The sequence below is a fragment of the Microcaecilia unicolor genome, chromosome 10 (assembly GCF_901765095.1).
Source record: "Microcaecilia unicolor chromosome 10, aMicUni1.1, whole genome shotgun sequence".
NCBI lineage: Eukaryota > Metazoa > Chordata > Amphibia > Gymnophiona > Siphonopidae > Microcaecilia > Microcaecilia unicolor.
This window is the reverse complement of record NC_044040.1, coordinates 106,225,244-106,247,390: the sequence shown is the minus strand read 5'-3', so window position 1 is coordinate 106,247,390 and position 22,147 is coordinate 106,225,244. Positions and strand designations below refer to the sequence as shown.

Sequence of the window (22,147 nt, the reverse complement as noted above, 5' to 3'; positions counted from 1 at the left end):
CCGGTCCTTTGGGCATCCCTGGCAGAGTAGAATACGTCTCGGTACTTTGAGACACTACTTGCGCTTCACAGGGAGATGATCCGGCCCAAGACACTTCCGCCGATGCGTCCGAATGACCTGCAGAGCAGGAGACGCCGAGGCGGGTGGAGACTCACTTCAAAGGTTACACCACTGATATTGTGTCACCAGGCTGCCCATTCAGTGGCTAACCAGGGATGCACCTGCTTAGGTTCCTGGTTTTTCCTGTGACATACACCTTCACCACTTGTGAGGCTCAAAGACAGTAGTGCTGAAGCAGGCTCTCACAGCTCTCGAGAGCAATTTGTTTAAGTTTTAATAAATGGATCAAAAAATGTGGGCTTGTTTTATTTGCTGGCTAGCCCACAGATAACAATATACCAGCACTTTTGAAGAAAAAAGAAAAAGAGAAGCTTACTATATGCTTCGTTGAGGCACAGCCCCTTGTGACTCTGGCAATTACTTAAATTTTTTCTTGCCTCAGGTACAAAAAATACCTGTATATATAAGCCACAATGAGCCTGCCATAAAAAGTACAAATGAAAAAATAAAAAAGAGATTTACTCCGAAGACCTGAAGAAAACACGAAGCCCTAACGAACTCCGTGTCTCCTCAGACGCGGAAAAAGAAAAACTGAGGGGCGTGTCCGCTCGGCGAGCGGGAATAGGTGTGCGCACATGCGCAGTACGATCGCTCGCCGCGACGGAACGCCGTAAAGAGATTTTGAGATTTTGCTTTAAAATCCTCCGGGGCCGACGTGGCGTCACCCACTTGTGAGAATATCAGCCTGCTTGTCTTTGGAGAACTGCTGCTGCTGTCAGCAACCTCTAAAGAGAGAGAGAGAGAGAAATACATTTTAAGGTAGACTGGGGAGGCAGGTTGAGTGAGAGGAGGATATGCCAAACTCAGGGTGGAGGAGAGGAAGAGAGGAGTGTTGGGACCAGGTGTGAAAGGAAGGACTGGAAGGGAGTCTCAACTTCTATATGGTCACAGCAGTTTTGCCCATTTTTAGTCCCAAAACTCCCCTCGACTTATACATGAGTTAGAAATATGCATAAGTACATATGGTATAATAGAGAGACACCAAGTTTTAGGCAGCAATAAGGCACCTGAATGGTGGTGTCCTAGTCATTTACACATCTAAATGGCATTTTATAGAATACCATCTTGCAGAAAAGCAGGCACCATAATTTGATGGCACATACTATGCCTGTGGAGTTTGGGAGGAAAATAGGCAGAGCACACAGTTATGCTTATAGAATGCTATCATTTACATGTGTATGTGCTAATTTTTATATGTAGGTATTTACTCCAGTTATTGGGTTGGTGTACACCTTAATGTATGCCTGTTTTCAGCCATTTGTACTAGTATTCTATGAAGAAAAATACACACCTATTTTTCTTTGTAAAATAGACTTAAAATAGGTGCCATAACTAGTACCTATAGTAAGTGCCCTGTTATAGAATTACCCTCTACATGGCCAATAATTTTGATATTTTCTGTTGAAAGTTTTCTAAGATGTACTGCTCCAATCTTTGCAAATCTTTAAATTCTACAGGTTATTTTCTAAAATATTCTTACATAAAAATACTGAATTTCAACCTTTTTAAAATATAGCCTGATTTAATGTCTTACTCTATAAGTTAGATGGCTCAAATAACTTCTGACCAGTCATCATTCTTTAGTTGTCAATGCCTATGAAGATAATGTTCTTACCAGGCAGGCCAAGAATGGTAAAATAGGACCGGCACTCAGTGAAGCCAGAACTTTCCCGGACACAGGTCTGCCATAACCCTTGGTAGTTAAACACAGCTGTCACAGGGTTGTTGTAGAGATCTTGTGTGCTCCATTGATTCATGCATGTGGATGCCACAATCCCAGCCACCCCAACTGCTGAGATGATAAAGCCCATACCCTGACACAGAGTCACGGCCATGGCTGCTGGTGGTAGAGTTAGTATTCAGAATTCTGGAGTGCTGCTGTAGGTCTTCTCTGAACAATAAGGCCAGAAAAAAATGTTTTACTTAAATATCAACAGTGTGGTTTAGAAGGACTTTATGTGTGATTGTTGAAGCCTCACCCAGTACCTTTATCTGCTCTGGTGAGGATCATTTATGCTTCTGGTACCATGAACTTATTGTCCTTCTAATCTCCTATACCTCTCTTTGTGTTTACTTTTTCAGCTTCCACTCCCCATTTTATCAACACTTTGAATGACTAACATTGAGCTGGAACTGCTGAGAGTCACAGAAGTGAGAAGTCAGGGTCATATGTATGAGTAGCGTCAACATAAAGAGAAAGAACAGTGCACATTTGCTATATTTAATCAATGTGAAAGTACTTGGATCTCAAATACAATTCAACTATGAAACCCTTAATCATGAAGCTCATTATTTAGGTGACATTTAAATGTTTTTTTGAAACAAAATACAGAGGTGCGTGTGCAAGGGACCTCAGAATGCCTTTTTTTTTGTTTGAGATACCCTAATTCTGTTCCCCAACTCTGTTCCCTTGATCCCACCCTGATTTCTCACTTAAAGCATATGTGGCATTCCCTGATCAACTACTACTACTACTACTACTTGACATTTCTAAAGCGCTACCAGGGTAACGCAGCGCTGTACAATTTAACATAGAAGGACAGTCCCTGCTCAAGGAGCTTACAATCTAAAAGACAATCTAAAAGAACAGGTGTACAATCTAAAAACAAGTATAGAGTATAGAGTCCGTCTGATAGGAATACTAAAATTCACAAAGGTTAGGTGCCGAAAGCAGCATTGAAGAGGTGAGTTTTAAGCAGAGATTTGAAAATGGGTAGGGAGGGGGCTTGGCGTAGGGGTTGAGGAAGATTGTTCCAGGCAAAGGGTGAGGCAAGGCAGAATGAGCGGAGCCTGGAGTTGGCAGTGGTGGAGAAGGGAACTGAGAGGAGGGATTTGTCCTGTGAGCGGAGGTTACGGGTGGGAACATAGGGGGAGATGAGGGAGGAGAGGTAGTGAGGAGCCGCAGACCGGGTGCATTTGTAGGTAAGGAGGAGAATCTTGAATTGTATGCGGTATCTGATCGGAAGCCAGTAAAGTGACTTGAGGAGAGGAGTGATGTGAGTATATCGGTTCTGGCGGAATATTAGACGTGCGGCAGCGTTCTGAACGAATTGAAGGAGGGATAGATGGCTAAGTGGGAGGCCGGTGAGGAGTAAGTTGCAGTAATCAAGGCGAGAGGTAATGAGAGCGTGGACGAGAGTTCGTGTGGTGTGCTCGGATAAGAAAGGGCGAATTTTGCTGATGTTGAAGAGGAAGAAGCGACAGGTCTTGGCAGTCTGCTGGATATGCGCAGAGAAGGAGAGGGAGGAGTCGAAGATGACTCTGAGGTTGCGTGCAGATGGGACGGGGAGGATGAGGGTGTTATCAACTGAGATGGAGAGTGGAGGAAGAGGAGAGGTGGGTTTAGGTGGAAAGACGAGGAGCTCGGTTTTGGACATGTTCAGCTTCAGGTGGCGGTTGGATATCCAGGCAGCAATGTCGGATAAGCAGGCCGATACCTTGGCCTGGGTCTCCGCGGTGATGTCTGGTGTGGAGAGATATAGCTGGGTGTCATCAGCATAAAGATGATACTGAAAACCATGAGATGAGATCAGTGAGCCTAGGGAGGAGGTGTAGATTGAGAAGAGAAGGGGTCCAAGGACAGATCCCTGGGGAACTCCAACAGATAGTGGGATGGGAGTGGAGGATGATCCATGAGAGTGATCAACCAATTAAACTCTTCTAACAATGGGTAAAGAAATAGAATATTTCACTTTAGAATTCAAAAGTTCTGTTTAAATTCTGGTGTCATCAGTAACAGCCAAATGGAAGTAGAGGATGGACAATGGACACTCCAATACAGGAACTAGTGCTTAAAAGATGCTTTATTCAATGCTTGTACAGCAGGACCCGACACGATCAGTGTTTTGGCGTACTCAAATGCCTATGTTAGAAGTTTCAATGATGTTCGAACGGATGTGTAACAGCAACATAGATCCCCCACTACTGCCAAACACTCTAAAACCCTGTAAATGGACATTCAGAAGCTTGCCATACCATACTAGCTAAAAGTCCAAGAACTCAAAGTACACCAACCCTACCTATGAAAATTTATTACTGCAAATATTCTAGAATAAAAATATACTTCTAGTTTGGAAAAGAGAATAAACTAGGTTGCTACAGATTCATATTCAGAACCTATATACTTATAGAATCCATCACCATGGTTACTCATGTTACACCTAGTAAGAATAAGAGAATACTAATAAGACAAAAATATGCAAACAAAAATTGAAATGGAAGCCCAAGACTCCTGACTCTGTGGGCCATAGAGAGACAGAAAGAACAAGCAACAAAAGAAAAAAAGCTGGGCCTTCAAGACTATGGCAACGAGAGTCCTTTATTCTTAATGACCAGACAACGCCTGCCTCAGGGGTCCAAAATAAAAGATGGTCTCGAAAATAAGACGAAACAGACAAAAAAAAATCCTTACGCGGTTTTGCAGAACAGTTACCACACATAAACTGCTGTGGTGAGCATCCAGATGGAGAGGAGAAGTTCTGTGCTAGTTTTGAGTGGTAAATCTACTGTTTTTATTACTTTTTGCTACTTTATGCAAGGGTGTACTTTAGGACATTGTTGGGATTCGACACGGCTGTGTTTTAGACATTTCATTGTATTTTACAAGATGTAGCCCCTTTATAATATCAGAAGAATGTGCAGCAGTTTTACTGCTTCTACATATGTTAACATTCATTTTTTTCCCAGTGAGTTTGTGTGGTGATTTACTTTCCCAGAGACAATTCATTCATACTTATTGTACTCTATTTATTTGACTCATCAGTAAGCCCTGATTTATATTGACATCATTATACAACCATCTTCTCGATATAGACAGTTTCCTTGCACAGGTTTTTTTAAATCATGATTTTCTCAGTCGGACTGCCAGGGTTTATATTTTCTTTATCATATAATTGTTATGCATGTTAATTTGATATAGAAACCCTCAGGGGGAGGAATATTGGCTTCGGCCTAATCCCTGGTAAGCCTTTCCTTGGCTGAGAGGCCAAGACCCAGGCCCACCCACTTTCCCTCCAGGCCCGCCCAGTCAACATGCTCATACCATGGGCGGGGCGGTCCACACCAGCTCCTTCCACTGTCAGACGACCCTCTTCTCCAGCACCCAGCCTTAAAAACAAAAATCAGTGAAGCGCCCTCGCGTCTACTCTGCACTGCTGTACAGCAAGCAAATTGCCTCGTCGCGTCGGCCTTTCCTTCACTGTGTCCGCCCTCTGATGTAACTTCCTATTTCCGCGAGGGCGGGACACAGTGAAGGAAAGGCCGACGCGACGAGGTAGTTTGCTTGCTGTACAGCAGTACAGAGCAAACGCGAGGCACTTCGCTGATTATTTTTTTTTAAAGGCTGGGTGCTGGAAACAAGGTTACGTGTAGCGGCCCAAGATGCGGAAGCAATTAGGAAGAGAAAGAACGAGATTTGGAAAAACAAGTCGGGGAGCTTCAAGCAAAGTGTTCAGTCTGGAAGAGAGAGATCCGAGGCTGTGCAAGAGTGCGAGAAAGCATGCAACCGGGCAAGAAAGAAGCAAACTTACAAAAAAGATTAAATGAGTAGTGTCCTAATGTCATTTATTCAATGAAGCGCTGACTATTGAGGGGGCTTTTTAGTAAGTTTAGTCCTCCTTTTATTAATACAGAATTAACATGCCTTTACAGTCTGTATGTAACACTAATTTCAGGTCCGTTTTTATGTTTCATAATGACTTCCTTGTTGAAAATTTAAAATAATTTGATTAATATTCAAACACAATATAGTGATATCAGCTTTAACATTGGCACAGCTGCGTTTAATGCAGAAATCTATGTTACTTTCACCTCATGATTATATTAACTGTACCTCCCTGTTTCTGAGTATGGCACACTGAATATGCATGCCGATCCTAAGCCCTTCCTTCCTTCCTTCATTCTGCTGTCCCTCCCCCCAGCAGTTTTCATAAGGGATTGTCAGGCAGTCCAAATATTGACAGGTCACCCCCCCCCCCCCACACACACACACACCCACCCACCCACCATGCAGACATCCCAAGGTTTAAAGAGACTTGGAGCCCTGATTTCTCTTCTTTCTTTCAACCAGAGCTTCAAGGGGAATTCAGATCCTCTCTTTTAACTCCTTTTAAACTGCTTGTAACTCCTAACCTTTATTCACTTGTTCAGAACCCTTATTTTATAATCCTCACTTTAATATTCCTTATCTCTTGTTTGTCCCTGTTTGTCTGTCCTAATTAGATTGTAGACTCTTGTCGAGCAGGGACTGTCTCTTCATGTTCAAGTGTACAGCACTGCATACATCTAGTAGCGCTATAGAAATGATAAGTAGTAGTAGTAGTAGAAGAGGGTCGTCTGACAGTCGAAGGAGCTGGTAGGCAGGTGGGGACTGGGTCAGGGAGGGGGGCTCAGATGGGAGAAGGGGACTGTGTGGGTGGGGTGGGCTCAGATGGGGAGAAGGGGCCTGCAGCTGGAACTGGGGTCTGAGAAGGGGGCAGTAGGGAGAATGGAGCCATGCCTGGGGCAGTGGGAGAATGGGTCTGGGGCTGAAAAGGGGGGGGCCCTAATGCAAGGCATGTGGATGAAGGGAACTAGGGGCTGAAAAGGAGGGTAGGTGGGATAAGGGGGCTAGTACTAGAACTGGGGGCTGAAAAGAGGCAGGGGCTGAAACTGTGCGGACTGGGGGCTGAAAAGGGGACAGGAGAGCAGAAGTGGCTGGGGCTGAAGCTCTGGACTGGTGGGAGAAAAGTGCTGGGGGTGAACTGGGGACTGGGGGCTGAATAGGGGACAGGGAGAAGTGGCTGGGGGCTGACGCTCCGGATTGGTGGGGGAAAAGGGCTGGGGCTGAAACTGGGGACTGGTGGGATAGTGGGGCTGAAACTGGGGACTGAAAAGGAGGGGCAGGTGGGAGATGTGGGCTAGGGCTGGAACTAGGGGCAGGGGGGATAATGGGGCTGGAACTGGGGGCTGAAAAGAAGGGGCAGCAAGAGGGAGGGCAGACCCTGGATGGATGGGAGAGAGAGGGCAAATGGTGGATTGAAGGGGCAGAGAGAAAGGGCAGACACTGGATTGGAGAGAGAGAGCGAAGACAGATGCTGGATGGAAGGAAGACGGTGAAAGAAGATGAGGAAATCAGAAACCAGAGACAACAAATGTAAATAAAATATATATTTTTATTTTTTTGCTTTAGGATAAAGTAGTATTGTAGATGTGTTAATAAATGTTTATAAATGAAAATGTAAATAAGGTAATCTTTTTATTGGACTAATTTTAATACAATTTTGACTAATGTTCGGAGAACAAAACCCCCTCCTCAGGTCAGGATAGGATACTGTATTGACCTGAGGACAGAGGTTTGGCCTCTGAAAGCTAAATGTATTAGTCCAATAAAATGGTATTATTTTATTTTCTATATTGTTTATTGCTATTTGTTAATTTGTAAAGTGGTGATTGGTATTTGTTAGTTTTTTTTTTCCAAATTTACATCTGCTGTCTTTATATTTTGCACAGTACTAGGGAACATTTTCTGTTTCTGTGGCGTTGCATTGTATGCAGAGTCTGGCATCTTGGGGGTTCAGTTTAATTTTTGTCTAAATAGAAAGTTTATGATTACTTATTCTATAGTGGATTAGGGTGTATCTGTGTTTGTGAAAAAGACATGGCTTTCAGTTGGTATTGACTTTGCAGGATTGATGATCTATACTGTCTGGTTTCGTTTTATTTTGTTACATTTGTACCCCATGCTTTCCCATTCATGGCAGGCTCAATGTGGTTTGCATGGGGCAATGGAGGGTGAGGTGACTTGCCCAGAGTCACAAGGTGCTGCCTGTGCCTGAAGTGGGAATCAAACTCAGTTCCTCAGGACCAAAGTCCACCACCCTAACCACTAGGCCACTCCTCCACTCTTACAATAGGTGAATTGATGTTCTAGTGCTCACTGACTGTAGTGTTTAAGATGCTTTCCTTTTCCTTGTGTGACTTGTAGAATGACTGCTTATGGTATGCTAGAATTGCTCTATAGGTCCTGAATGTTTTGTATTCTCGGTATGCCTGGTACTGGATTTTGGAGGGGGGTGTTAAAAAATGACCAGCCCCGGGTGTCAACTACCCTAGGTACGCCACTGCTTTGATCGCTGTCGCTGCCTATTCTCCCGCGGCTGATGCCAAACTATGGGGGAGGGGGAAGGGAAGGGTTGATGCCAGGCTCCAGTTCCAGGCTGGAGATTTTGGGACAGTCCTGCATTTCTGACCACCCCATTGTTATGGGACTTGCAGCACTGATTTCCATGGGCAGAATCAGGCACTGCAAATCCCACACTGATTTGGGTTAGAAAGTTTAAATCAGGACTGCGCAAAATCTCAAGCCTGGAACTGGGTAATTTGCTATCTCTATGATTTGTAATTTTTTGTGTTTTATTCTGCAGTTTGTAAGGGGTGGTCTGTTCTGCATGTGACCAACGTAAAAGATTCTATGTGCATGTAGTTCAGGCGACCCTCAGGGGGAGGAATGCTGGATTCGGTCTAACCCCTGGTAAGCCTTTCCTCAGCTGAGAGGTGCCCAGCTCTACCACCGGCTGCCTTTCAGGTGCTGTGGAGGACTTGCAGCTCATCTGCATATCCTTACAGCCTTCTCCGGGGTGACACCCAGGTCCACTCTGATCCACTCAGGGCCTCCGCTCTAGGTGCCGTGCGCCGGGGCATTTTTCCTCTTTACATCTAATCTTCTTCCCAGTTGCTAAAGTACCTCAGTCGTTTATGGCCCCTATTCACATTCTCTTCCTAGCCCTGTCCCTTCCTAATCCTTTCCCTCACCCCCTACCTCTCTCCGCTACAGGAACTCACTGCCCATCCATCGACTTCATCACCTCATCTTCTCTCCTACCCTCTTCCTCTCTCTTGGCTTTAATCTCTGTCTCTTTCTTCCCTACATTTTGCCTTCCCCATTCCACCTAAATACCTTTCGCCTTCGATGCCTTCGTGACCACACCTCTCCTACTCTCCTCCGCTCTCTTTTACTCCTTCTCTTACTCTCAGGCTGGTGACATCAATCCCAATCCCGGCCCTCCTCGCCAACTATTATCCCAACTCTACAGATCTCACCGCGACCTCTCTAACCTCATCTCTATTCCTCTACTCCCCTCCTCTTCTCTGCCCTTCTCTTGCGCCCTATGGAATGCCCACTCTATCTGTAACAAACTCCCCTATATCCAGGACCTCTTTATCTCGCGTTCACCTCCATCTGCTCACCATAACAGAAACCTGGCTCTGCCCTGATGACTCTGCTTCAGTCGCAGCCCTCTGCCATGGCGGTTATCTTTTTTTCACATACTCCTCGCCCTGCTGGTCGCGGGGGCGGTGTTGGATTACTCTCTCTCCCTCCTCCAGATTTCAACCCCTTCTTCCACCTCAATCTCACTGTTTTTCCTCCTTTGAAGTCCACTCTATCCGCCTTTTCTCTCCTCTGCCTCTTCAAATAGCGGTCATTTATCGTCCCCCTGATAAGTCCCTTTCATCCTTTCTCAGTGACTTTGATGCCTGGCTTGCCTATTCCATGATCCTTCCTCCCCCTCTCTCATCCTTGGTGACTTTAATATTCCTGCTAATGATCCTTCCAACTCTTATATTTCCACGTTACTCGCTTTAACATCCTCCTTTAATCTCCAACTATGCTCCACCTCTCCCACTCATCAAAATGGTCACTGTCTTGATCTCATCTTCTCCAACTGTTCATCCTCTAGTTTCCTTGTCTCTGATCTTCCCCTCTCTGATCACCATCTTATAACTTTCACAATTAAATCTCCTCCCTCCCAGTCCCGTCCTATCTTATCTAATTTATCTAGGAATCTTCACGACATTGACCCTTCATCTCTAGCCTCCCATGTTTCAAACCTCCTCTGTACTGTGGCACCATCCACGTCTGTCAACGAGGCTGTTTCTTCTTACAACAATGCTCTATCCTCTGCTTTAGACACACTTGCACCTTTGATGACCCGCCCTATAAGGCGTACAAAACCCCAACCTTGGCTGACTTCTAATATCCACTACCTACGTTCCTGTACCCGCTCCGCCGAACGCCTCTGGCGGAAATCTCGGGCCCTTGCTGATTTCTTACACTTTAAGTTCATGCTGACCTCCTTCCAATCTGCTCTTTTACGCGCCAAACAGGATTATTATATCCAACTGACCAACTCTCTTGGCTCTAACCCTCGACTTCTCTTCACCACATTGAACTCCTCTCCTCAAGGTGCCCCCTCCCCCAACTCCCCCTTCATTATCTCCTCAGACCCTTGCTGAATTCTTTCACGACAAGGTTCAAAAGATAAACCTTGAATTCTCTACCTCGCCACCTCCACTAGTCCTTTCCCCTCTCTCTCCTTCCCCTCATTCCTTTTCCTCCTTTCCTGAAGTTACTATAGAGGAAACTACACGTCTCCTTTCTTCCTCAAAATGTACCACCTGTTCCTCTGATCCCATTCCCACCCACCTTCTTAATGCCATCTCACCTGCTCTTATTCCTTTTATCTGTCACATTCTCAACCTCTCACTTTCCACTGCAATTGTCCCTACTGCCTTTAAACATGCTGTGGTCACACCTCTCCTTAAGAAGCCTTCACTTGACCCTACTTGTCCCTCTAATTACCGACCCATCTCCCTCCTCCCTTTTCTCTCTAAATTACTTGAGCGTGCTGTTCACCACCGCTGCCTTGATTTTCTCTCCTCACATGCTATTCTTGACCCACTACAATCTGGTTTTCGCCCTCCTCCACTCAACCGAAACTGCGCTTACTAAGTCTCCAATGACCTATTACTGGCTAAATCCAGAGGTCAATATTCCATCCTTTCCGCTGCTTTTGACACTGTCGATCACAGCATACTTCTCGATAACCTGTCCTCACTTGGATTCCAGGGCTCTGTCCTTTCCTGGTTCTCTTCCTACTCTCCCTCCGCACCTTTAGTGTTCACTCTAGTGGATCCTCTTCTACTTCTATCCCTTTGCCTGTCGGCGTACCTCAGGGTTCTGTTCTAGGTCCCCTCCTCTTTTCTATCTATACTTCTTCCTTGGTTCATTAATCTCATCCCATGGCTTTTCCTACCATCTCTATGCTGATGACTCCCAAATCTACCTTTCTACCCCTGATATCTCACCTTGCATCCAAACCAAAGTTTCAGCATGCTTGTCTGACATTGCTGTCTGGATGTCTCAACGCCACCTGAAATTAAACATGACCAAAACCGAGCTTCTCATTTTTCCCCCCAAACCCACCTCCCACTCCCCCCGTTTTCTATTTCTGTTGATGGCTCTCTCATTCTCTCTGTCTCCTCAGCTTGAAACCTTGGGGACATCTTTGACTCTTCTCTCTCCTTCTCTGCTCATATCCAGCAGATTGCCAGACCTGTCGTTTTTTTCTTTACAACATCCGTAAAATCCGCCCCTTTCTTTCCGAGCACTCTACTAAACCCTCATCCACACCCTTGTCACCTCTTGTTTAGACTACTGCAATCTGCTTCTTGCTGGCCTCCCATTTAGTCACCTCTCCCCTCTCCAATTGGTCCAAAACTCTGCTGCCCGTCTCATCTTCCGCCAGGGTCGCTTTACTCATACTACCCCTCTCCTCAAGTCGCTTCACTGACTCCCTATCCGTTTTCGCATCCTGTTCAAACTTCTTCTACTATCCTATAAATGTACTCACTCTGCTGCTCCCCAGTATCTCTCCACACTCGTCCTTCCCTACACCCCTTCCCGTGCACTCCGCTCCATGGATAAATCCTTCTTATCTGTTCCATTCTCCACTACTGCCAACTCCAGACTTCGCGCCTTCTGTCTCGCTGCACCCTACGCCTGGAATAAACTTCCTGAGCCCCTACGTCTTGCCCCATCCTTGGCCACCTTTTAAATCTAGACTGAAAAGCCCACCTCTTTAACATTGCTTTTGACTCGTAACCACTTGTAACCACTCGCCTCCACCTACCCTCCTCTCCTCCTTCCTGTACACATTAATTGATTTGATTTGCTTACTCTATTTTTTGTCTATTAGATTGTAAGCTCTTTGAGCAGGGACTGTCTTTCTTCTATGTTTGTGCAGCGCTGCGTACGCCTTGTAGCGCTATAGAAATGCTGCTTAGTAGTAGTAGTAGTAGTAGTAGTAGTAGTTCGTGTGGGGATCTATATGAGTCTGTCTTCTCTGGCTTTTTAAATGGGAATGTCAGGTTCAGAATTTACCTGTTTTATGAATACAGCTTAATCAGGCATTTGCATTTGTTACAAAGCAAAGTTTGAAGGATATGTGCCATTGACATGTTTGCCTTATAGTAGTCATATTTGGTCAAGTTTAAGATGTGGGATAAAATCACTATATTTAAAAATGTCGGTGTTCCATGAACCAGGTATGTGGTTTGTGTTAATGCAGGAGAGCTGTTGCACAGACTGTTTACTTAGAAATCCATCATCAAGTGCACTCTAAGGCATTATTAAGGAGTATCCCAAGAAACACTACTCACATCTAGTGCCCACCCATATCAGCTCTGGGCCCACCCAAAATGTCAGGTCTGGCTAAGCCACTGGCTCACTCTCCAGTTTCTGTGCCTCAACTCTTCCCCTCTCTGACCATCATCTGATAACTTTCACACGTAAACACCCTCCTCCCCAGTCCCGTCCAATCTTAACCAATACATTCAGGAATCTTCAGGCTATTGACCCTTCTACTCTGTCCTCCAGTGTTTCAAATCTCTTCTCTACCACTATGTTATCCAAGTCTGTCAATGAGGCTGTCTCTTCCTATAATACTATTCTCTCCTGTGCTCTGGATACTCTCGCTCCTCCCATTCCCTGTTCTGTAAAACGTACCAAACCCCAGCCTTGGCTGACCTCTAGAATCCACTACCTATGTTCCTGTGCCTGCTCTGCCAAACGCCATTGGCTGAAATCCCGTGCCCATGCTGCCTTCATACATTTCAAATTCTTGCTGACCTCCTTCCAGTCTGCTCTTTTACTTGCCAAGCAGGACTATTACATCCAGTTGACAAATTCTCTTGGCTCAAACCCTCGACGTCTCTTTGCCACACTGAACTCTCTCTCCTCAAAGTGCCTTCACCTCCAACTCCCCCTTCACTTTCCCCCCCAGACTCTGGCTGAGTACTTTCATGATAAGGTTCACAAGATTAAACTTGAATTCTCAACCAGGTCACCTCCACCTCTCCTTCCCTTAGTCCATTCTCTCAACCCTCCAACCCCTGCCTCCTTTTCTTCCTTTCCCGAAATCACTGAAGAGGAAACTACACATCTTATTTCCTCCTCGAAACTAACTACCTTTTCCACCTCTCCTTCCCTTAGTCCATTCTCTCAACTCTCCAACCCCTGCCTACTTTTCTTCCTTTTCTGAAATCACTGAAGAGGAAACTACACATCTTATTTCTGCCTCGAAACTAACTACCTGTTCCTCTGATCCTACTCTAACCCATCTACTTAACACTATCTCTCCTACTGTCATCCCTTTTATATGTCATATCCTCAATCTTTCACTTTCCACTGCGACTGTTCCTGATGCCTTCAAACATGCTGTAGTCACACCACTCCTTAAAAAAAACCTTCATTGGACCCTACCTGTTCTTCCAACTATCACCCCATCTCCCTCCTCCCTTTCCTATCCAAGATACTTGAACGTGCTGTTCACCGCCTTTGCCTTGACTTTCTTTCATCTCAAGCTAGTCTTGATCCACTTCAATCTGGCTTTCGCCCCCTTCATTCAACTGAAACAGCGCTTGCTAAAGTCTCCAATGATCTATTCCTGGCCAGATCCAAAGGTCTCTATTCTATCCTCATCCTTCTCGATCTATCTGCTGCTTTTGACACTGTTGATCACAGCCTACTCCTTGATACGCTGTCCTCACTTGGATTTCAGGACTCTGTTCTTTCCTGGTTTTCTTCTTATCTCTCCCAGCATACCTTTAGTGTATACTCTAGTGGATCCTCCTCTACTTCTATCCCACTGTCAGTTGGTGTACCTCGGGGATCTGTCCTGGGACCTCTTCTTTTCTCCATCTATACTTCTTCCCTTGTATTCTGATCTCATCCCATGGTTTTCAGTATCATCTTTACGCTGATGACTCCCAAATCTACCTCTCCACACCAGAAGTCTCAGCCGAAATCCAGGCCTGCCTGTCTGATATTGCTGCCTGGAGGCCTCAGCGCCATCTGAAACTAAACATGACCAAGACTGAGCTTCTTATCTTTCCCCCTAAACCACAACCTCTCCTCCTCCCCCATTCTCTATTTCTGTGGATAACTCTCTCATCCTTCCTGTCTCATTAGCTCGTAACCTTGTGGTCATCTTTGACTCCTCCCTCTCCTTCTCTGCAACTATTCAGCAGACTGCTAAAACCAGTCGTTTCTTTCTCTATAATATCACCAAGATTCACCCTTTCCTTTCTGAGCACACTACCAGAACCCTCATCCACACTCTTATCACCTCTCGCTTAGACTATTGAAACTTGCTTCTCACAGGTCTCCCACTTAGCCATATCTCTTCTCTTCAATCTGTTCAAAATTCTGCTGCACGACTAAGATTCCGCCAGTGTTGTTATGCTCATATTAGCCCTCTCTTCAAGTCACTTCACTGGCTTCCTATCTGTTTCCGCATACAGTTCAAACTCCTCTTATTGACCTATAAGTGCATTCACTCTGCAGCTCCTCAGTACCTCTCCACTCTCAACTCTCCCTATATTCCTCCAAGGGGACTCCGTTCACTGGGTAAATCTCTTTTTTCTGCACCCTTCTCCTCCACTGCTAACTCCAGACTCCGTTCCTTTTATCTTGTTGCACCATATGCCTGGAATAGACTTCCTGAGCCAGTACGTCAAGCTCCATCTCTGGTCGTCTTCAAATGTAAGCTAAAACCCACTTTTTTGATGCTGCTTTTAACTCCTAACCCTTATTCACTTGTTCAGAACCCTTATTTTATCATCCTCACTTTAATATTCCCTTATGTCTTGTTTGTCCTGTTTGTCTGCCCTAATTAGATTGTAAGCTCTGTCGAGCAGGGACTGTCTCTTCATGTTCAAGTGTACAGCGCTGCGTACGTCTAGTAGCACTATAGAAATGATAAGTAGTAGTAGTAGTAGTTGTATAGAGCACATTGGTGTTTTCACAATTTCACACATGGTAGAACGTGTTCTGGATGCCTGGATACAAATTCCAGCAGCTTCAGGCACTGTTATATGCACTTTCTTATTTGTTTTGTTCCCTGAGAGTGGTACCACATTAGGTTTTTATTGTGTATGATACTTATATGTACATATTCAGATTAATTGCTCAAGTTTCTTCTATATGGTTTAAGTTTCTCTCATTTAGTTCATATAGGTATGTGATTTTATCACATTGTACATGTTTCAAGAGATGTGGAAGGGCATGTTCGATATGACGTCTAAATGGAATCAGAAACATTTATCAGAAAACATTTAAAACAGAGATTCGAAAATACCACAGATTGACATCTATAACTGATATGTCCTGGAAGAGAGGCAAAAAACGACTCTGCCATTTGAAAATACACCACGTAAAACATGCAGCTGAAACATCAGTGAGATGTTCTCACAGTAGCATGTAGTTTAGGTATTGGTACTTGATATACCGCCTTTGCCAAACTGAGCAGATCAAAGCAGTTTACACAAAAATTAAAATTAAGCAAGGGGAAAAGAACTACAATAAATAATACAGGAAAGAAAATAGGGGATATCATTCATACCACAGGAAGAAAAAATAAGGAAAGGATCATAAAATGGGAAACAGGGAGGTGTAGGGGAGGATAAGGGGAGGAAAAGAAATAGGGTATTCCTGAGAATGAGTGTGGGCACTGGACAATTGGATTAATTAGAGTTGAAAGCCAGTTTGTAAAGCCAAGTTTTTAGAGCTTTCTTGAATTTGTATTGAGACAGTTCTCTGTGGATATCCTTTGGGAGTCAGTTCCATTCGTGGGGTGCAGCAAGGAAGAAAGCAGAGTGATGGGTGCATTCCAAGCTTGCCTTTTTAGGGCCACGAAGAACCAGTTGATGATCATAGACATTCTCGTGACTTGCAATTTGTCCATATATAGCTCTGCATGTGGAAGAATGTTCCACACTGAGTAATCTGGCTCTCTCATGAGAGAGCCAGATTACTCCATTCAAGAGATACAACTCCTGGCCTTCTTGTGCCTGAGGCACAGGAGTATTCTCTTCAAATTCCACCACCAACTTCCACCAAGAAATGTCTCCCTGCAAGCTTGGAGACATATCAGAGACACCCTGGCAAGGTAAGTGGAGCAGAGCAACAATCATGTATTGTACACTGGTGGCAGTGCTTGTTATTGCTGTCTGAACACTGCAATGTGTTGCAGTATTTCCCATTCAACATTAATCATGCTTGTAAATATGACTTCAGACAAATAAGGAAATGAGAGGAAATAAGTCATTGCTGAAATCTAAATGTATGTCATATCCAAAGTTCATAATTTATGGCTGTCCCCAACTACGCCAAGCCATAATGAGGAATGCACAGACCTACACTCTTCCCCCTTTATCCTGACCCCCGCCTTCATAGTGCTGGGACCATTGGCAACAGCTCCCTAAAGTACAGTCAGATGGCCACATGCATACCATCATTACCCACATGCCTGCACATGCTGCACAGAAAGGCCAAAATGCAACCCCTTGTCCCATGGCCACCTCAGCTCACATTACCCCCCCCCCCCCCCCCGAAAGCCTCAGCCCCTCCCATCTGCCTGTTGCCATCTGACACAGCCTATGTGAAGAGCATTGCACAACTGGTATGAAAACATAATAATGTAGAAGGAGCTGGGTGCCCAGTGCCAGATCCTTCTCACAATAGTGGGCCTTCTCCAGATGCTCACCAAGGGTTATTTGTTGTACAGGGTTTTAATGTTTCCTAATACAAATTCAGATAATGAGAAGTCTGTGTTTGCACTTTATACCAAATGGGTGATATGGTGCCTCCATATCACCCATTTGGTGATGTGGGGTTTAATAATAGTAAGCTTCACATTGCTTTTAGCAGAGGCAAGAACTTAAAAGAACTTTTAAGCCCTTCAGATATTTTTTTCAGACATCAAGTTTGTGCCCCCTCAGAAGTTAGGCATACAATATGTTCTTCCTGTTTTATTTGTGCCATTACAGTGACTGATGTTGAATTCAGAAATCCTAAGGATAAGAGGACATATAATTTGCATTCTTGAACTTCATATCTTACTTCCTAAGTGGTGAATTGTATTCAATGCCCTTGTGACAAATTATATTGGTCAAACTTCATGTCCCTTTAAAGTGCAGATCATGGAGCATAAACATGATTGTCACACAAAAAGACACATGTTTAGCTAACCATTGCAGACTACTTAATCATGATTTCTATTTCTTGAAATGTATTGTTTTGGATTGGGTAGTGTTGTACAAGAGAGGTGGTGATAGACAGACGCATCTGTTACAACTGGAACAGCAGTGGATTTATAAACTGGACACTCTTAAGCCAAATGGACTAAATGGTTATATTAAATGGCATCATTTTTCTGAATGGGAACATCATAACCACACCTTAATTCATGATTGGTTGGTTCTCTGTTGGCATTCATTTGAAATTTTATGATGCCATCCTGGAGACTTTAGCCCTTCAGCAGCAATGAAACAATACTGAGCAAGCAAGAAAGTATCCTATATAATAAGACGCACCTCCAACATTCTGAAGCTGACTGCATGGCTGAGGCATTCCTGCTCGCTGTATTCATCTCCTGAATTGACATCACGTACTTCCGGGTTCGTCACAAGCAGAAATGACCAACCACATGAGGTTTCTCGGCTTCAGAATGTTGGAGGTGCATTCTATTAAATAGGATTGGTCAGTTTCTTGAAGCACAGCCAGAGCTCAGTGTCCTGCACAGTAACGCTCAGACACCAGAGAGGAGGGGGGGGGGGGGGGGGGGCTGACACCAGAGAGAGGGAGGGGGGGGGGGGGGCTGACACCAGAGAGGGGGGGGGGGAGGTATCTCTGTCACACACACACTCTCTCTCACAGTCAATGTCTTTCTCTCTCTCACTCTCACACACTGTCTCTCACACACTCTGTGTCTCACACTGTATCACATTCACTCTCTATGTGTCATACAGTCAGTCACACACTCTCTTGGTCTCATACACTCAGTCTCACAGAGAGTCTGTCCAGCTTATTTCGAAAGTGATGGGCGCCCATATTTCGACCCAAATCGGGAGATAGGCGCCCATCTCGCAAAGGCGCCCAAATCAGTATAATCGAAAGCCAATTTGGGCACCTTGAACTGCACTCTGTCACGGACACGGCCCAAAGCTGACGGGGGCTTGTCAGAGGCGTGGTGAAGGCGGGACTGGGACGTGGTATCGGCTGAGGAGGAATGGGCGCCTTCGCCGATAATCGAAAAAAAAAAAATTGGCATTTTTAGCGTGAATTTAGGTCACTTTTTTGGACCCTTTTTTTTCACGAACAAGTCCCAAAAAAGTGCCCTAAATGACCAGATGACCACCGGGGGAAATCGGGGATGACCTCCTCTGACTCTCCCAGTGGTCATTAACCCACTCCCACCAAAAAAAAAGACCTTTAAAAACTTTTTTTCCAGCCTGTATGCAAGCCTCAAATGTCATACCCAGCTCCATCACAGCAGTATGTAGGTCCCTGGAGCAGTTGTTAATGGGTGCAGTGGACTTCAGGCAGGTGGTCCCAGGCCCATCCCCCCCTACCTGTTACTCTTGTGCTGGTAAATGGGAGCGCTCCAAACCACCCCAAAACCCACTGTACCCACATCTAGGTGCCCCCCTTCAGCCATAAGTGCTATGGTAATGGTGTAGAGTTGTGGCAGTGGGTTTTGGGGGGGAGTTTGGGGAGCTCAGCACACAAGGGAAGGGAGCTATGGATTTGGGAGGTATTTTAATTTTTTTTTAATTGTTACAAGTGCCCCCTAGGGTGCCCGGCTGGTGTCCTGGCATGTGAGGGGGACCAGTGCACCACGATTTCTGGCCCCTCCCATGACCAAATGCCCTGGATTTGGTCGTTTTTGAGCTGGACGCCTTCGGTTTCCATTATCGCTGAAAAACGATACCGCCCAGCTCAAATTCGCACAAATCCGATGCATTTGCCCGGCACAAACCGTATTATCAAAAAAAAAGATGGACGCCCATCTTTTTCAAAAATACGGTCTGTCCCACCCCTTCACGTACCCGTTCTCGGAGATGGACGTCCATGGAGATGGGCGTTCGTGTTTGATTATGCCCCTCTGTGTCTCACACACACACTCTCTCTCGCACACACTGTATCTATGTGAAACACATTCTCTCTCTCACACTGTCTCACATATGCACTTGCACACACTCTCATTCTCACACACACACTCTCACAGAAACACTCGCACTCAGACTCACTCTCTCACACACACACACTCGCACATTCACTCTCTCTCTCTCACACACAGTCACATACACTCTCTCAAATATACACACTACGAGGAAACCTTGCTAGCGCCCGTTTCATTTGTGTCAGAAACGAGCCTTTTTTTACTAGTTTATTTAATATTGAAGTGAGTTTGAGCTCATATTGTGTTTTTAATTGTTCTTCTTCTTCTTTGAAGATGCCCCTACAGTCAGTGGTGTGCTGGAGCCGGCTCGCACCAGCTCTGCAGAGCCGGTTGTTAAGTTTTGAAGAATTTTGCGAGCCAGTTGTTCAGCTGTCTCTGTCCGAGTCCCACCCATCTGTCGACATCACGATGCCTTCCTTCCTCCCCCTATGGCTCCTCTCGCTCTCCGGTCTTCCAGTCCCGCCCATGAACGTCACGATGCCTTCCTCTGCTGCACCCTGTGAAGTCGAACCAGTGACTGCGCCCTTCCCGCTTCTGTAACGGCTCCTGCAGGTGTTTGGCTCCTGCTTTGTCCGTCCCAGCTTACGGCCGACCGCAGTGCATGGTACTCTTGCAGCCACGGGCTAGTAGCGCCTTCTGCTTCTTGCTAGCGCACTCCTCCACACCCCTGCCGCCGCCTCCTCATCGGCAGAAGAATCTTCGATCTTCAGTTCCATTCCAGCCAGTGTCAGGTAATTAGGCCCCGCGGCGATGTAATATTTAGCCAGGGGGGGGAATGGGGGATCAATGATCATAAAGTGTGAAAAGGAAGGGGGGGGGCAAGATAGAACACTGGATGGGAGAGAAAGAGGGCAATGGCAATGGTGAATGGCCAAATTTCAGTGAGGATATCCTGTGTTTCCTGATGGGTTTGTGTCTTAACTGGGGGGGGGGGGATGGGGGATCAATGATCATAAAATGTGAAAAGGAAGTGAGGGGCAAAATAGAACACTGGATGGGAGAGAAAGAGGGCAATGGCAATGGGCATGAATGGCCAAATTTCAATGAGGATATCCTGTGTTTCTGATGGGTTCGTGTCTTAGTTGTTGTTGTTGTAATCTACCATGGGAAGCCTGGTGTTATAACGTTGATGGAATACATTGAAATTAAATGGAAGTAGAATTAAACTCTCCTTTCATTGGGGCACACATGGAATCAGGTCTTCATCTGTTTTGTAGAAGTTTACCTTTTAGATAGACAAATGGATTATTCTCTTTTGAACATGTTTCAGGGGGAAGTGGTTTTATTAGTCAAAATAAATATTTTGTTTCATGCAGATTTCTTTTGTTTATACATAAATGGGCTATATATAAGCCCCTAATGCAGCCCATATTGGTTTTCTTGTATTTTGTTCTTGTGATAACTTATACTGTGGCAACTGAAAACTCTTATCTCTGGTCGGTAATAAAAGGAGCTCATTGTGAGCACTATCTACCCTAAAAGGTTGTTTTGTGGCTGTATGAAGAATTATGATATTGAATAAATAAGCATATGTGTGTGTCCCTAATCATGATGCATCCTAAGTTTATATAATCCTTTCAAGAAATCCAGTTAATCTTTTAACTTATTAGTGGAGCATTACCACAGAGGCTTGTTGGTATGGTCGCATTTTCAATATGGTAATACTACGGCCCAGCTAAGGAACAGCCAGGTTATTTTAAGTTAGTCTTCACTGGACCAAACTTGCTTTCCTTGTGCCATCACTATCCAGCAGGTAGGTAGTGTCTTAAAAAATGGAGGACAAGGATTTTTTTTTTTTTACATTAAAAGAAGGTAAATTTGGATGTAAGGATTGTTGAAAGCACGCTCTCTCCCCGGGTATAGCCAGCTCTGCAAATGTTTTATTTTTGGGGGGGGGGGGGGGGGGGCAGAGGTGGACAGGGGGGGGGGGGCGCAGAGGTGGTTCAGAGAGAGAGCCTGTTGTTAAAAATTTACCAGCACACCACTGCCTACAGTTGAATTCCACTAATCCCTGACACAGTTTTTTTCGAAACTCTGGCAATCATTGGTGACGGATTTGAATTTTCAGTGCTGTTGAGAAGATGAGCATTTTTGCAAGCTAAGTGCTTTTTTTCTTTATAGAAAACATTTAAAAGTTGTATCAAATTCAGATAAATTATCACTGTATAAGTCTTTCCCTGGCTCAGAGCTTCAGCTGGTGTGCACTCTGCTCTTCTCTGTGAGCAGGAGGTGAAGGGGCGGGCTCCTCGTCATCTTAGTCCTGGTCCTGCTGCTGTGGTTGCTGTGGCTGTAATTCTTCTAGGAGGACTTGCCTCAGTGCTGGGTCAGGTTATTGAACATGCAGCAGGCCATGAAGATCTTTGCAACCTTTTCAGGGCTATAGAGGAGATCCCGTCCAGGCTGATTGAGACATTGGAACCTGTTCTTGAGCTGTCTGAAGGTGCACTCTATGATGCCGCATGTGGTTCAATGTCTGCTGTTGTAGTCCTCTCTACCGTGGTTTGAGGGTGCACTAGTGGGATCATGAGCCAGGTCCACTGTGGGTATCCTCTGTTGCCTGTAGGGAGGAGCAGAATGAGAGACATGGTTGTGTATTAACTAGTCTGGGAACCTTGTGGAGTTGGGGTGGGAATAGTGGGTTGTGGAGACACCTAGAGAGAGGCAGTGCTGAAGGATTGTAAGAGTAG

General features: G+C 45.1%; 1 protein-coding gene across 1 annotated transcript in view; it reads right to left on the bottom strand.

Annotated features, from left to right (window-relative positions):
• Window positions 1-2,060, bottom strand: part of CLDN18 (claudin 18) — a 355,113-nt gene extending 353,053 nt beyond the window's left edge. Inside the window, exon 1 of the mRNA XM_030217054.1 lies at window positions 1,736-2,060. Within this exon, the coding sequence (XP_030072914.1) occupies window positions 1,736-1,955 (220 nt within the window). The 5' untranslated portion in view covers window positions 1,956-2,060. The remainder of the gene's footprint in view (window positions 1-1,735) is intronic.
• Between the last annotated feature and the right edge of the window lie 20,087 nt (window positions 2,061-22,147).